Below are 18407 nucleotides of genomic sequence, written 5' to 3'. Positions count from 1 at the left end.
CCAAAGCTTAATTGAACAAGCTGGGGTTAGAAGCTCATTGGTTTCTATGCAGAAGTTAGCCTGATTTTGCACTTTCCAGCTTTAGTAAATAAACCCCATTGTGTACTTAAAAGTGGGGTATGCCTGTAGTTACTTTTGAGTAGAGTGAAGAGGTTCTGAGGTGGATTGGAGCATTGGTAATAATGCTAGTCAGTTTTATTGTACACTAGATAGACTTACTTACAGAGTAATATGATCCAAATAACTCATCAGCCAGCAAGTGGCTGAATTGATACAGATGTTGTATTAAAAGTAATTTACCAACAAAAGTCGAATCTGGTCATATATTTATTAAAAATCTAAAGATAAATAATATAGCATATATTGACCTTGTTTTAAGGCACATCCCTAAATTGAAAAAAGAAAAAACTAATATTATTTTGCTTTCTTGTAAACTTTAAAAGAAAACTTTCCCAAGTTACCCTGCAACCATTAAATTGTATACTAACAATTATGTAGATTAAATAAAATATTAGTTAAATAATATTTTCCTAATCTACAAACTTAAACAAAGACAAAACAAAAAAACTTTAATCTACACATCTTACATTTTTATTGGGCTATATTATTTTCTTGATTGTCAATATCTTTTTCTTCATTCTAATTGGTGCTAGTTATTTTACAGTGCAGTATTTGTACATTCAAAAGCTGTTAAACTGGATGGAAATATTTTATTCTCATATTGTGTTATGATTCTACCCACTAACATACAAATTTCAGACCAGCTTTCATCCCACTGTTAAAACAGTTTCTTACAAAGATATATTATATCCGCTTATAATGTCCTCTTTATTAGCTCTCACAAAAAAAAAAAAAAACATGCAAGCAGAATGGTAATTTTGTTACTAAAGCAAAGCATTCTTTTCTGCAGACCAGACATAGGTGAGTACAGAAAGCCATTGTCAAATAAAATATAGCAATTTTCGTTATTTACACGTAGGCTAGAACACTTTAACTGAATTTTATCATTTTTGCCTTGCTATTAAGTACAAATAAGAATTTAAAAATGTCTTAAGAAATTCTTTACCTTATTTACAAATGGTTAGCTTTAATGGGTGCTCACATCATATGACCTATGTACAGGTATAGCAAAATTTAAAGCATCACTACAATTACAGTGAATTATTATTTACAACATTTTAATCTAATTTCTAAAAATCATCATATTTTTGCTTCTCTTGGTAGTTTAGAAGTTGTATGTATTGTTCATTTCACTGATTATCAGCATTGATATAAAAAAATAGGAAATAGACAAGCAATGAGAAGATTAGTCTAATGGACGATGCAGAGGGATTCCTAAATTACTAATATACATTGTATTGTTTTGTAATTAAAGGGGTTGTGTCAGGCAGTTTCAACATGTGACTCTTTCACTGATACAGAGTGTTATTATAGTGCTAGGAGTGAATAGGTAACAACAGAAATGTGTTCTTTACGGGCTTTTTAAATACTGCATTTCCCTGATATTCACAGTAGCATGAGCAACACAAAAAAAATATATTAAAGTATACCCCACAATACCATTGGGCCTCTTTGTGACTAATTTCTCCATTAGGAATGCCATGATAGTCTGTAGCCTTCCACCTTTTCTCCAAATATATCTGTTGCATTGTAGAGCCATCCATGAGAACCAGCAAGAAATTAGCACCAAGTTTGACAGGTATTGAAAGCACTATAAACATTGATTCAGAATTGTTGCTGGGAAAAACACCTTGCTCTCATCATAGCATCAACTTACCAATCCACTTAACATCTTTCCACATTTTGCCTACACAACCCCCTTAATAGTGCAGTCAATAATGCCCAATTTACAAGATATAGCCATAAGGTTTCTTTAATCAGTTACCATAAGGAAAGTGTTCTTATTTATTGAACCATAAAAAAATTGGTATTAGCTTATTCCTTTGATCATCCACCACTCACATACACATACATGGTTTGATATATATATATATATATATATACTTATATTGATCACCTAGCTACAATTCAAGTACTGGAAACTTAACTGAGATGTGAGTCTGGATTTTATACCCCTTCTACAATTGAGTATAAATAAATTATGACTGGACAATGGGATTCCTGTATTATGCAGTTGGTCAATTTGCTTCTACATAGTTTGTGCTTTTTTCATAAATTAAATAAATGTGTCTTATTTATATATTCAATGTAAAAATGTTCTAGAATTATATAACCTCTTTACATACATTTATATATCTATATATATTTAAGAATGAGAAAAGATTGTATCTATAGACATTGTAAAATAATTTACCCAATAATACCCTGCATTTGTATTGAATATAAACAGAACATTCTTCATGGATTCTTCACAGACACATAATGCATGAGTTCTTTAGATTTGGAAATGCATACTATCATACTTGCTAGCAGTCATTTACAACATGTATTTACAAACACATCTCTTTAAAGCTGTACCATAAAATAGTCCATAGTTAAACTTTACATTTGGAAAGGTCATCAGCACATTGCTCTGCAATATGTTGCAAACCCACCAATACTCTGAAAAAGTATTAAGCTCTGCTTCTGACCTGAACATTCAAAAACACCTTATTTGCTGGATTGTCGCCTTGCTTAACAATTTTTGTTAGCAATTAAGTTTCACAAATGCATTTTGGCAATGCATTCCATTTGCCTGAATGTTAAGGAAAACATTATGTTTCATGTTTCCTTTATAATATGGCTGTTTCTGAATGTCATTACTTTGATTGGCTCTGAGATCTTTATACAAAGAACAAAGTCGCCTCTAGAAATTCTGAATGAAATTGTTTCTATTCTCAATGGAACTGCTCTTCTTTTGATGTTCATATGGACATTGTGGCCTAGATTAATAAAAGAAAGAAATATATATTTAAGGTCTGCTATATTTCTGTCCATTGTTACAAAAATTAATTATTTTTTTTAAGTTGCCATAACCCCGAGGTAAATATATTTAAAGATATACGTTTTGGAGTGTGCAGTGTTTTAGAGTTTGTTTTAATATTTGGAAGAAGCAATATGATGCTTTGAGTTGAATCAACCAATCAGAATGCAGATTTCGTAGGCCTAAAATTTTAGATAACTTTTCTACTTCAAACAACATAACTAAATGCAGCATATAAATTTAGAGGCACTGTTGATAACCAATGTGCTGTATACAAATCTGGAAATACAGGTTTTTATACAGAAATCTACAGCTAGATACTACTACATGTGAAAATACAGTAGCATATTGTGAATACATATACTTGGCTATGAAATATTCTTATTATACAAAATAGGGCTAGCATTATTTTATTAGGAAAACTAGGTGTCTTAATATTAATGAAAGTGCTAAGGATTACCAGGGCCCGCTCATATAATTATGGACATATTTTGTAAAGAACATTTTGTACCAGTCCTGCAAATCTGTATCTACTTCAAATATCCAATTGATCTAAGAGTTTAAAAAATAGACATTTTCTCTAATTTGATAGGATGTTTGAAGCATACCCAGGTTAGCATGATTGGTGTTAAGGTTCTAATAAACAATGACAATAGGCAATGTTTTTGCAAATTCCTGATCTCCTATTAAAGCCAATAACTCTCTAAGGGGCATGTATGTTTGAAACAGTGAGTGTGATATTCACTGAATTGTCACTACAAGTGACTCTTTCTTGTGGATGTGGTATAAATTAGAAAGAATGATTGATCACCTGTAAATGTGTGAATATTGCACTTACCGCCTCATATATACTGCTAAGTGTACAAAGCATCTATAGGAAAATTAACAATTTTCCTTCAAGTACTTCAAATAGAATAAAGTAAACTAAGGCGAGACTTGCTTGATGATGCAGATATTTCACATAGAACAATAGATTTAGCAGAAATAGATGTAATAATAATAGTAGTAGATAACTATAATGGTTTATTGTGTGTATTTAGATCAAGGGGCAAAAAAAACTGAAATTTTGTCCAATTATTTAGATATCTGCTGAGAACCTTCAAAGTAATCCACACACACAGGGGTGATTTTTCAGCAAGGGGTGGGTGAAGTCACAACTTAGCATTCAATTAAAAAAATTAATCAAACACCTAGTTAGTCATGTTGCTCCCTACCACTTAACATAAAAATATCCCGTGTTGCAATTTAAAAATAGATTCTTGCTAAAAAATGTTTAAATGGCATAGTAACAGAAATAATAGCACACCTTAATTCATGTTCTGTTTCTTTTAGTGAAACTAAGCTCCAGGTGAAAAGAGTTAGCCTGTAAGCAGGAAGCAAATATAAGGTGATTCTGAATCATGCTGAAGGATGTCTTCCTATGCTGCCCTTGTAACTTTTTGTACCCTATGCACAGAGCCCTCTAATAATGCTAGCATGCAATATGTAAGGAGCTGATACAGCCCCTTATCTCAAAAAGCAGGCAAAGCTGATAAATGTGGCACTTGGTTAAGGAAGCAGATTGGCTACAACATGTACATTCTATTCATGAGTTTACATTCTGTATTTTTACTATGGTAATTCTAAATCCACATTCTAGTGTACAGTGTATTCATGCTTTCCATGACAATATGATCCACAAGCACATTAAAATATAAATCAGCATCTCATGGTTCTGAATGAAGTCGACAATGAACTTTACAATTTTCAAGTCACCTTTAGAATACCATGACCAAGACTAGCAATTACCACATATAGGCTGCGTGCTACATATTTCTGTGTAGCATTATTTAACCAAAAATAGACATGGAACATTGAAAACAAAATGACTAAAAGAGAAAGATCATAATTACAGTCCCTTAATGATGATGGCCATTCTATTTTTAAAGTGTATTTCTAATATCTTTAGCAATGAGCTTCTCTTAGTAGCACCCTTTTGCTTTGTTAAATAGCCTTCTAAAAGCGTTTTTGTTATATCAGTTTCATTATTAAAAAAAAGACCTGATGATCTTGTCAGAAATTCAGAACTGGACTGTGTCCTATGCACACTTTGTTACCTCAAAGGGTTCAGTTAGCTCTCCCTGTTCTTGTCTTTGCCTACTGAGCAACTACTCTCTAAGCTGTGGAGATGATAGGAAGAATTCATTAATTTAGCTACAGACAACTGGGCAGGGCTGACATACTTTCCCACAATTTCAGACAAGAAAATCCTATGGAAATTAGGGCAGGCCATAGACGGTGTGGATTTATTTCCTTCAACCATGGGTTGAAATGTGCATGATTCCCCTATCATCAGTGACAGTGCTGACAAGGGAATCTCTGCTCCCGGCGGGGGGGGAAGCTGCCCCCCGGGAGAAGACAGTGATTATTGCTAGTGGCTATAGCAGATGTTAGTGATAATCGCAAGTGAATCTGGCAGGCAGATTGTACCCGAGTTGATCAATCGATCAACTTGGTACATTCAGCCTGCCCATAGATGGTTCACATCTCGTCCAGGTTTCTGCTGAACTGGCCGAGATTCAAACTGTCTATGGCCGGCCTAAAAGCTGAGTGCAATTTTGGTAGATCAGCAGGTATTTTCCTGCACTTACAGGGAAACTCTTTAAATAGATAAAGCATGGGCAAATGTGCATGTGCTGAAGAGATATACAGGCATACCCCACTTTTAAGTACGCAATGGGGTTTATTTACTAAAGCTGGAAAGTGCAAAATCAGGCTCACCTCTGCATAGAAACCAATGAGCTTCCAGGTTTTATTACCAAAGCTTAATTGAACAAGCTGGGGTTAGAAGCTCATTGGTTTCTATGCAGAAGTGAGCCTGATTTTGCACTTTCCAGCTTTAGTAAATAAACCCCATTGTGTACTTAAAAGTGGGGTATGCCTGTGCTGCATATTCTTTTCATCCTGACATATATTTTAGGAAGAAAAGACAATAATTGATCATATTATAATTATTATATTGTTTTCCTTTTCAGATTACACTCTGCTCTACAAACTTTTGTTAGTTGCATATAAATAAAATGCTGTCCACAGTTTTGACTATTGCTATGGTCTTATTTAAAAATGTGCTATAATTTGAATCTTTTTTGAGGATGTATATATTGATGCACTTATTGCCAATGATATTTAAATAAAGATTGTGATGACCTAAAATAATTGATATTTTCATCTATAAGTCATTATAGTTTTGAATGAAAAAGCAATAATGTATTAAGAAACTATACATAAAATGTGGCAAATGCAAAAAAAAATGGCCATTAGCATTGTAAAGAACTTCAACAAGAGGCACAACATTTTTTCAAGTTTATGTGTATAAAAAAATAAATTAGCAATACAAGTAAAATATCTACGAAAACAAATGTAGGTGCAATAGATATGTTAGCTTGTTATTGGAATAAAGAATTAAAAAGAATGAATAGTTAATATCATATGCATTTATCAAACATGTAAAGTATGAGTCATTCTTCAGTACACTTTATGCACACAGGGAAAAGCCTTATCATGTATATAAAAGCAACTTTGGAAATCCTAAAGTAGATGGGAGGTGATAATGCTTCTAATGAGTCTTCAAAGACTTTATACATACAGAATGGTGAAACGTGCCAGCAACTAAGGTGTTTTAAACAGCTTGTGTCCTGAATTTTTTTCCTAAGCCCCACTTCTTGTTTCACACATAAACAGAACAGACATCCAGTTCTTGTCTACTGCATGGCTTTTAGTCTTAGTTCACGTAATATAGCCAGTAGACAATGTTGAAGAATGAAAAAACCACAGGAAAGATCATGCGTGACCATCTGTCAATAGCATTTACATCAGTCAAGTCAGGTATGGTTATTTTCAACTGGGATGCACGTCTCCGTAGTCTGCTTTTTTTTTGTACCACATGTCGTTCTAAGGCATTGCGTCCAAAGCTATGCCTTGGTAATCCGGCTTTTCGGTACTGAATGCTGGAGGTGTCATAAGCTAGCATGGTGTTTCTTGGATCACCAAGACCCATAACAGCTTCTGATGCTGCCATCTCATTTTTAATTTCAAGTGTGCTAAGCAAAATATTTTCATGTGGGTCCATCTGAGAGAAGATAAAAACAAGAGTCATAACCTTTTTACCTTTATATGTTGGTATCAATTTTACATAAAAAAAAGGATAGTAAGGTTGTAAAAGCACACTAAATGCATGAGATAAAAAGTCAATATACAGTATCAATGACAATAAGAAAATAATATAATAATAGTATAAATGAATAGAACATAATACTAATAATAATCAAACAAATTCATTTAATTCGTTAATGGAAAAAAATATCTCTAAAATACTTTTTCTGGTATCTCTGCTGAAGTACTATAGGGACTACAATTCAGACAGATCCACTTATAAGGAATCTGTACAAGAACATTGGTACCTTATGTTCCAAAGTAGTGATCAAAGGATTGTTGCTCTGGCATTTGATGCCAAAGGAAGCATAGTTTTTGCTGAAAAAGTATTTAGGAACTAACTCCTTTTGTTTATTTTCACTTTACATAGCCAAACTAGCCCCAAAAAACAATTTCCATTGCATAATTATGCAGCCACTGTGTGCAATGTAATATACAGTACATACAGTATGTGACACTGTGTTCCACAGCAGTATGGGCGACTGCCCACCATCTATGTTCTTAATGCTTATCCACCACTCATGAGAAGCCTTGTATTTTTACTAATGCATACAAGCCTTCCTTTGATTGGCCAAGGTGGAGAGGTGGGCGGATGACTTTGCGATCTCCACGGGAAAGCACCCGTAGTGCTGCGTTAAATACGTTATGTAGCCAAGGCTCCTGCTGTGTTTTACAGTGCGCACAATATTTGCATAATTATTTAATAGAAATAATTTGTATGGACCAGCTTGGGCCAAACAAACTATTTAAAATGATAGCAAACCTGAAATTGAACTCTAAAGAGTTAGCTCACCTTTACAGGAAATCTAAAGGGGACCTAATACCAGACCCCCTCCCAGTCCCTGCTATACTTACCTTCCATAAAGCTAAGCTGTCAGGGCCTTCACAGGTCCAGGAATTTGAAATCCCTTTGCTTTCTCTCCTCTCCGTCCAGCACTGCCAGGATGGACCAGATGAATTCTAACTGGACAGCACTGGATGGTGCTGACCAATCAGAATCTGTCTGGTCTGTCCATGCAGCACTAGATGGAGATGGATGAAAGCAGCAGGGATTTCAAATTCCTGGACAGGTGGAGCAGCTTGCAGGAGCCTGACAGCTCAGGGTCGTATGAGGTAAGTACAGCAGGGACTAGGGGGGGGGGGGGTCTGGTGTTAGGTCACCTTTTCAGATATTCTGTAAAAATGAACCCTTTATGTCAAAGGAACTGCATGAGTGATTTTCAGCAGACTGACCATTTTGAGGGGCCAGATTAATCACTCCAATTATAAAGCCACACAGTGGCTATGGTTAAAGGCAGTGGCTATGGTTAAAGTAATACAATTACATACCTTATTAATTTCCATTCTCATTTGCTCATTATTAGCACTAGCAGCCCTTTCTGCTGCCTTCTTTTGCCTCTGTGGTCCCCTACCAAAAAATATGTAGTTGACCAATGCATACTCCAATAATGCCATAAAGACAAACACAAAGCAACCCATGAGATACATATCAATGGCTTTCACATAGGGGATTTTGGGTAGTGTTTCTCGAAGGTGAGTGTTGATGGTTGTCATAGTGAGAACAGTTGTGATTCCTAAAAAAAAAAAGAAAAATGCCGCTAATTACATAATTATTTAAAAAAAGGGTTATGCAAATATTCAGTTAATAATTTTTTTTTTTTATGTTGCCCTAGTTTTTACCGATTATTTCCTGAATATGCATGTATTAAATCAATGAATAAATAGTAAAGTAACAATCACTACATCATGTAATGCACAATGCTGTCTTTTTTCTAACAGAACAATTAATTAATTGTATTTCTTAATCTACACTGACATCGCTCACAGAAATATAGTGTAGACTTGACAGAGTTTAATCACATGATAAATATACGAATATACAGTGGGGACGGAAAGTATTCAGACCCCCTTAAATTTTTCACTCTTTGTTATATTGCAGTTCATTTTTTTTTCCTCATTAATGTACACACAGCACCCCATATTGACAGAAAAACACAGGATTGTTTACATTTTTGCAGATTTATTAAAAAAGAAAAACTGAAATATCACATGGTCCTAATTATTCAGACCCTTTGCTCAGTATTTAGTAGAAGCACCCTTTTGATCTAATACAGCCATGAGTCTTTTTGGGAAAGATGCAACAAGTTTTTCACACCTGGATTTGGGGAACCGGCAGAGGAAGAAGACAGTGGAGAGAAGAAGAACCAGAGGAATGGAGGAAGAACTGGCAGAGGGAGAAGACATCAGCAGAGATAAGAAGAACCGGAGGAAGAACCAGGGGAAGAAGACATCAGCGCAGGGAGAAGAGATGCTGGAGCTGCTTCAATAAAGGACTTTGTCAAAAACCTGAGTGCTGGTTTTATTTCTTTAACAATTTTTTTTGGTGAATAGGTAGGGGTACAATGTACCCCATACTCATGCATATAGGGTGGGGGGCTCGGATCTGGGGGCCTCCTTGTTAAAGGGGGCTTCCATATTCCAATAAGCACCCCACCCACAGACCCCGACAACCACCGTCCAGGGTTGTTGGGAAGATGCCCTTGTCCCTATCAACATGCAAAGCTCCCGGCTCCCATGTTGAGGGCATGTGGCCTGATATGGTCCAGGAGGGCGGGCTTGCTCGCCCCCCTTTCCTGACCTGCCAGGCAGCGTGCTTGGATAAGGATCTGGTATGGATTTTGAGGGGTTCCTCCTCAAGATTCCAGACTCAAAGAGCCTAGTATTGTCGAGATCAAAGTCAGATCCCACTCACTGAAGTAGGATAAAAGTCGGACATGATGTCACAGGGCAGAGTTGGATCCCCAGTCTATATTTTAGGGTATATTTACAAATATTATTGTACAAGTCAACAAAAAATGAATTCAATAAAATAACTTGTAAATGCTATACAGTATCTTACAAAAGTGAGTACACCCCTGACATTTTGTAAATATTTTATTATATCTTTTCATATGACAACACTGAAGAAATGAGACTTTGCTGCAATGTAAAGTAGTGAGTGTACAGCTTGTATAACAGTGTAAATTTGCTGTCCCCTCAAAATAACTCAACACACAGCCATTAATGTCTAAACCGCTGGCAACAAAAGTAACTACACCCCTAAGTGAAAATGTTCAAATTGGTCCCAAAGTGTCAATATTTTGTACTGTCACCATTATTTTCCAGCACTGCCTTAACCCCCTTGGGCATGGAGTTCACCAGAGCTTCACAGGTTGCCACTGGAGTCCTCTTCCACTCCTCCAAGACATCAAAGAGCTGGTTAGAGACCTTGCGCTCCTCCACGTTCCATTTGAGGATGCCCCAGAGATGCTTAATAGAGTTTAGGTCTGGAGACATGCTTGGCCAGTCCATCACTTTTACCCTCAGCTTCTTTAGCAAGACAGTGGTCATCTTGGAGGTGTGTTTGGGGTCGTTATCATGTTAGAATCACGTGCCATGCCATGTGGGTCCAGTTTTGCATGGTATAGAGAAGAGACAACAGCATGTGCAGCTTTAAGTTTTTACTAGGTGTTGGATGGGCTTCTCTTTGGGGGGAAATGAGACATTACCCTGACGCAAACCTTAAGTAGGCATGGGAATGAAAAAACCTCATAGAGGGAATATGTGAGTTTTCTCTGGACTAGACATTTCCACCTCATTCCTGGAGATGGAATGTATCACAATGCAGCACCTCCTCTTGTGTAGCTGAGGAAGTAAGCAAATAGCAGCATGTGACTGTACTGTATTATGTGAAACGGTTTATGGATGCCAGTGTATCGAATTATTGTTACCATTTTTTGAAACCTAAGTAAAGAAGCATCCTAAAATACTGTAATTCACCATATCCTTATGATGCATGATACAGAGGTGGGCCTATATAGGTCAAAGAACAGGCTATGAGTTTTTTCAGGGAGATGAAAAAATGACAAGCAATCAGTTTGGGATAGGAACAAATTGTGGCCAGGTGACTGTGGGTCCTGCTGGTGGATCTGGACCCCGTGCACCTGGGTAGACCTTGGTGAATTCCTTAAAGGATGACTACAGTTAAAAAAAATAATTTTAATAAGATGACTATAGATCAGCTGGCTGATCAAATAGATTATTCGAGGAAGCATTTAAAATGGATGGAAAGGAAAGAATAAACAAAAGATATTACTACATTTATGTAGGGTAATAAGGTTACATTCATTGTATATAGACTTAAACAAGTGTTGGTGTTTATTCCACATACAAACTCTAATAATAATGAGTTTACACTGACAATTATTTCCATTAAGCCAGCAAGCATTGGGAGATGCTTACCTAAGGCAACCCGGGCAGCTGATGCATCATAGTTAATCCAGAAAGAAACCCATGACAGAATAGTGATCAAAATAGAGGGCATGTATGTCTGCAAGATGAAATAGCCAATGTTCCTTTTCAGCTTAAAGCTAAGAGATAATCTTGGATAGGAACCTGTAAAAAAAGAATTCATGGATGATATGACTTTGAAAAATATTAGAACAGTAAGCATACCTCAGCCAATGACAGAGGTTGGCTAATGTCAACAGTGATCTGTAAAACAGGCAGCAGAACAAAGACATACACCCACATCAAACACATACATAGATCTAAGGATGTATGTACTTCAAGTTTGAATATATAGGTGGTTTTCATGTGCATTCTTTATTTTTTGCCTTTCAGCACTGCAACAGGACAAACTTCAGATTAGAGAACTTGGTCCATGTGATTATCACTTCTGCAAACCTGAGATATGTATGCAGGTGGTGGATGCAATATGGGTTGTTCTGATCTAGTTTAATCCTTGGAAATTAATAAGGTTATTATTATAATCTGGGATGTATGCTTTACTGCTGCATTAGGGCTCAGTTTTATCACAGTTTATATGGTTTATGTGGTTTTCAACACCTGTTAAATCTCTGGCTGCAAGCTTTGCTGCTGACAACCTTTTTCCCCCAAGATCCCATATACTTACTAATACTGTTTTATTATTCCTTTCATATTATACTGGTGCCCACTATCTAAGTTAGCCATTAGGTGCTCTAGGAGGGAAGGCTCACTGTCAGCAATTGATTTACTAAAACTGTCAATCAGCTTCTAACTTCAGCTTGTTGAATTAAGCTTTCACGAAAAAAAAAACCTGGTGTCTATGCAGAGCTGCACCAGATTTTGCACTCTCGAGGTTTAGAAAATCAACCCCTCAGTCTCTCCATTTTGACTGTGCTCATTATCCTTAACCGCTTCTCGGCCACGCTATAGACAAATGATGGCTACAGCGCAGACCTACTTTGCCGGCAAGCCATCATATGACGTCCTCACGTGCTCAAGCAGCCTGCACCCCCTCTACAGGGTGCGTGAGGCGCGCTCTCTGATCAGCGAGTCTATGAGACTCGGCTGATCACAGATCGGCGTAAGGGGTCGATCTCGACCCCTTACCACGTAATCAGCTGTCATCCAATGACAGTTGATCATGTGATGTAAAAAAAGCCGATCACCGGCGGCTGTCAGAGGGACATTGGTCCCGATCGCGGGATCATCTGTGCCCACCTGTGCCACCTGCCAGTGCCACCTACCAGTGCACAACAGTGCTGCCTACCAGTACCCACCAGCGTCACCTACCAGTGCCCACAGTTACACCTATCACTGCCCACAGTGCCACCTATCAGTGACCACAGTGCCATTTATCAATGCCACCAATCAGTGCCTCATCGCAAGTGCTGCCTATGAGTGTAACCTACCAGTGCCCATCAATGCTATCTATCAGTGCTAACTAGCAGTGCCCTTCAGTGCCCCCCATCCTGTGCCCATCAGTGCCACCCATCAGTTCCACCTATCAGTGCCACCCATCAATGCCACCTATCAGGGCCCATCAGTGCCACCTCATCAGTGCCTATCAGTGCAGCCTATCAGTGCCCATCAGTGCAGCCCATAGGTGCCCATTAGTGCAGCCTATTAGTGCCCATCAGTGCAGCCTCATCAGCGCACATGAATGAAGGAGAAAAATTACCTGTTTGCAAAATTTTATAACAAACTATGAAAAATGTTTTGTTTTTTTTCAAAATTTTCTGTCTTTTTTTGTTTGTTTAGCAAAAAATAAAAATCCCAGTATTGATTAAATACCACCAGAAGAAAGCTCTATTTGTGTGAAAGAAATTATAAAAATTTAATTTCAGTACAGTGTAGAATGACTGTGCAATTGTCATTCAAAGTGTGACAGTGCTTAAAGCTAAAAATTGGTCTGGGCAGGAGGGGGGTTTAAGTGCCTAGTAAGCAAGTGGTTAATACACAGAAGGTAGATGAACAGCGGTCACATGACCACTGTAAATACATAAGAGAGTACTTGAGGGTATCCTCAATCACCACCTTCCTTACAATGTAATGACTATGGCTTCACATATAATTTTAGAATTAAACATCAGCTTTACCTTTAATGTTGCAGTGTTGTACAAACTCCCCTTCTGTGCTGAAATTACTTACTGATTTCACTGCTCACTGTAACCTGCCCATAGTATAATTTGGAAATTTAAGCAATTCAGGTAGATTCATGGCTGGAGGACATCCAGCATTTTCTAGTACTTTTCTCCTAAAGCCGTGTACACACAAGCAGAATGTCTGACAGAAAAAGTTTGATGGAAGCTTTTCATCGTCTATTCCGATTGTGTGTGTGCCTCATCAGACTTTTTTTTTCGAAAATTCTGACAGACCTAGAAATGGAACATGTTCTAAATGTTTCCGACGGAAACAATTCCTATCACGAAAACCGCTTGTCTGTATGCTGTTCCGATGGACCAAAAACGATGCATGCTCTATAAGACGGAAGCTATTGGCTACTGGCTATTGAACTTCCTTTTTCTAGTCCCATCGTACGTGCTGTACGTCACCTCATTCTGGACAGTCGGACTTTGGTTTGACCGTGTGTAGGCAAGACCGCTTGAATGGAATTCCGTCGGAGTTCCGTCGGAGAAACCTTCAGAGTTTATTCCAATGGCAAAACTGGTCGCATGTACACAGCATTAGCCTTGGTTTCCCAAGCCCACCCATTTAATTTATTAGACTTCAGATCTTTCAGTCATAGCGGCTCAGCGTCATAAGTGGTTGTAAATATGTGTAATCTATAGTGGTCAAATTAGATTCTGCGAACCTATCCCTTGGATTGTGCTAGTACGATTAGCTTGCGTTAACCAAAAGTAACCTAGATAATTACCCATATCTATGATACTTTGCACTCTCTAGTGGGCAAATGTGGTATGTACTGTTTTAAATCAATGAAATCCTTTCAACCGGCACAGGAAATAGCCTAATAACATTTGTTTTTTTCTTTGCCCGCACAGAACAAATCTACACACACTTACACTGGGCGAACTGCTATGCAAACTTTTTATAAGTAACAGTCAGTATTATTTTGTTTAACATATAATGTTTTCAGGACAAGACTATGGCCTCTATGTATACTGTACATAGCTTAAAAGTGGAGCATTCACAATACATTTTAAAAAGACATATAATGACCATTTTACATACATTATATTTACTTACCAGTGGAAAATACAACATTTTTTGATAGGAGCTTGTAGTCTACAATGGAAAATTGTGGCAGTTCAATTCTATCAACTCCTGTGACAGCATGGTTGCCTCCCCTCCAATAAAACTCAATGTCATCAGTAGTATAACCATCTAAGAGAGAAACAGAAAACACAGATAAACAACCTAATTAAGAATGATGATTGTCTATAGTATTTAAAATAATAGATTACTAAAGAGTATTACAGCAATGAATCAAATATTTAGAATCAAAGACCCATTTACATTTGTGTGCTGTGGCAATGTGCATTAAAATTTGCTTTCACTCAATTCATGGCACTGCACCTACTCTATACACAGGGCTTTGCAGTGCCATCCGTTGCAAATAGCACCCCAATGCACGGTAAAATAATGCACAAGGCAAAGCACACCACTGTGCATCACAATGCACATACTGGGTTCTATGCACTTTTTTGTTCATTGTGGTTGTTGTCAGCCAATTCACGATGCAGGGCTCTCCTGAGACAATACAAATTAATGCTCATAAGTGTTAATGCCCCACAATGGATTGCTAAACAGTTTATTAGCCTGGCTCTCAGTTTCCTTCTGCCTTGCCATCAGGGATTTCCCTATGGGTCTCATAAAGTCATATATTTAAAATAAGTAAGTTAATTTAGACACATTGGCCTTCCTACACTACTATAATTGACCAGTAGGGAGCAACTTCCAGTTGGGGTTGAACATATATTCAACCCCAACCTAGCCTGTTCACAGTTCAGTGATCCATTGAACAAGCTGGGCATATTTAGCCAGTTCACCAATGCAAATACTCAGCTTTCTCTTTGTACACAAATGAGCCAAGGATCTCCCATTTATTGGCAGTAGTATCACTGTGGTTAAATGACAGATATCTGTCCAGCTTCTGTTTGAAAGCAAACTATCCAGGGATCCTAGATGATGTCATTGACCAAATAGGGTATAAAGGGGGTTTTGGGACTTTAAATGAGGCCCATGACATTTTATAGCCATACGCCTCCATCCCTGAATCTGAAATGTAAAAGGAAATGGCTTAGGACTTTAAATGTAGCATGTGACACATACCTGGTAAAGTGGTCAAATGCATGATGGCACATTTACTCTTTCATATACATGCAGATATCATGATGGCATATGTAAACACAGATGTCATGAAAAACACATTGCAGTATATAGTATAATTGTTGTGGGCTGGCTTGTAATCCATATCATAAAATATATATTAAATTAATGATTGCAGAAAGTTCATAATAATCTAAGCTGTAAATGCATGATTATAATGCATCTAAAAAAGCTTGACGTGTGCTCTTCGTGGAATTCACTCCACTTCTTTAGGAGTGGATGCAAGGTGTGTATGTGAAAAAAAAATAGATACCAATGTAGTTTGATGGTTAACTCAAAAAAGAAAATGTGGTTGTCTCTGTACCCGGGACCTGCGAGGCGCACCCGGGGCCCCTCCTCTATTCCCCTCCACCCCTTCAGGATGTGGGAGATTGGGTGGGCACCGACATGATGCGCATTGGCGCCACGCTTCATGCCCATCAAATTTGGCGCCATTGCGCTGGCGCACCTTTATAACATCAGCGGCTATTCCATGAGGCAGGCTTTTTTAGCGGCAATTGCTGGGTGGCTGCTGCCACTTAGGTGATGACGCCTCCCCTCATTAGCTCCACCAGTGTGATGTTGGGAGGGACCCAGGGCAGTGCCTTTGGTATATATATATATCACCCCTAGTTGGATTAGACAGTCTCTTTTTTTCCTCTTCTGAGGACGTTGCAAACCACACCCGGATTATGTTGCTAACATGTGGGATTGGGGGCGGAGCTTGGTCGCTCATGGATATAACGCTTAGATCTCCCTCTCTATCAGAATGGGGAAACAAACAGCAGATCCGCCTGCTACAGCCTCTGCACCCACACTCCTACTGACAGCACATCTCTCGGAGACCCTACCGAACATGACACAGAGAAAGAATCAGCCGATAGAGCTCCACAAGCTGACAGACTTCTTCCCTGGCCCGGGGCTTGGGGACAGACAAGATGGTGCTGGCTCTTCACACAGAGCGCTGCCACCTTCCTCGCAGCGTTTTCCAGTGCTCATTTGATTACCATATCAAAAGACTTCGTCTCTCCTTTTATGCACTAAACAACAAACTTAGTGCTTTCTTAGCCAAACAACATAAGCGCAAAGCAGCGGCATCAAAGATTCCCTTTTTAAAAACCAACAATCACCGAAAAGTCTTTAACCCATCGGAAATTGCTGAAGACTTCCATCAATTCTACTCCACATTATACAATCTATGCGATGAACCCACATTCTAGACCCCAGCCCCAGAAGTTCTCCACCTTTTTTTAAATTCCATTAGTCCTCTGTCTATAACAGACTCCCAACTTGCAGACCTATCTTCTCCAATCACCCCCGCAGAAGTAGACAAAGCCATTAAATCCCTTCCTCCATATAAATCTCCTGGCCCTGTCAGTTTTGTGAACAAATAATATAGATAATTTAACATGTAGGATCACCAGGTAGTTCATATGGGAGTCTCTCTTTCTCTATATGGGTTCATTTAGTACTATGTCTACTAAAGGGCATGTGTCCTGATAGGGTTCAGAAGGAGGGCCGCATCCTCCCAAAGCCTGGACACTCAAGCTGCATATCTGGATAAGGTTCTGGCATGAATTTTATAAGGAACCTCCACTCTCCATTGACTGGTATTCTTTTAAATTTCTTTTTGCATTGGCCCTCATGGCAGGGCCAATGCATGCCCTTTATAATAAAAGCTTGCACAACAACCATGAAAAAGTTTAGAAAAAATAGAAAGTGTCAGCTCCCATATACTTTAGTTTGGAGATATGTTCAAGGTTCAAGACTTCCCAAGGGGTTCACCAAATCTCCTGTGAACTGCACTTTGCCTAGTTCTGTCATCAATATATATACCAATCACTCTTCCCATTTGGGGAAGCTCTATACTTCCCTGACAGTGAGTGAAAATAAATATTTTTTTCAGTGCATTAACTAAAGGGCAAATATATCAGAGGATGAGAGCACAGACATAAGTAGAAATAAGCATGGTGGTTCCTTCGTGAGAACTAATCAATGATGGGAATCAATGGTGGGTCCTTCATAAGAACCAAACAATGCTATATCCTAGCTATTAATGTCAAATTCTGTCCATAACCACTGACTGTTGCATTGCCTTGTGGAGTGGAGAATAAACTGCAAATGAGCAGTGAACTGACCAGTCATTGCTTAATAAATATGAACCTTAGAGGAAATTCTCTTTACATTTTTGGGTTAACTAAAAGCGTGAATGGAGCCAAAATTACACTCCCCCACACTCACACAAACACACAACCTGGACACTAGCTATTAGGGCACACGACAGCAATACCAAATTCCTTATTTTTAGTTAAAAAAATGCCTTATCCTTGCCATGAACAAAAAAAGCTTAGTTTCCAAGCACACTTATTTGACCTGAAGAAACTGAATGGTAGATGTAGCGTGAAACTGACTTGCTATGACAGGCCACCCATGACCACCACACTCGGGAAAGATCCTTATGTGCCTGAATCCACACTGGCTTAAAGGACAGCTTTCAATTTATAGTAACCACACTCTAACATTGTGTTTTTTTTTATACAAATGATCGACATTCAATTTCCCCACAGTGGCTACCCTTTGGCCTGCATATTTTTTTTCTCCACTGGTGCTCCTCTGTATTGGTAGCATTTCAGGTGGTGTTCTGAAGCAAGTGGCA

The 18407-nt window shown here is 38.1% G+C and overlaps 1 protein-coding gene across 1 annotated transcript in view; it reads right to left on the bottom strand.

The window, feature by feature from the left end:
- Nucleotides 1-5793: 5793 nt before the first annotated feature.
- Nucleotides 5794-18407, bottom strand: part of GABRB2 (gamma-aminobutyric acid type A receptor subunit beta2) — an 809897-nt gene continuing 797283 nt past the window's right edge. Inside the window, exons 6-9 of the mRNA XM_073620842.1 lie at nt 14630-14767; nt 11396-11548; nt 8444-8688; nt 5794-7031 (exon numbers count right to left, since the gene is read on the bottom strand). Of these exons, the coding sequence (XP_073476943.1) occupies nt 6684-7031; nt 8444-8688; nt 11396-11548; nt 14630-14767 (884 nt within the window). The 3' untranslated portion in view covers nt 5794-6683. The remainder of the gene's footprint in view (nt 7032-8443; nt 8689-11395; nt 11549-14629; nt 14768-18407) is intronic.

The sequence above is a fragment of the Aquarana catesbeiana genome, linkage group LG03, assembly GCF_042186555.1.
Source record: "Aquarana catesbeiana isolate 2022-GZ linkage group LG03, ASM4218655v1, whole genome shotgun sequence".
In the NCBI taxonomy this organism is placed as follows: domain Eukaryota; kingdom Metazoa; phylum Chordata; class Amphibia; order Anura; family Ranidae; genus Aquarana; species Aquarana catesbeiana.
Note: the sequence above shows the minus strand (reverse complement) of the source record. Positions and strands in the feature narration are given on the sequence as shown.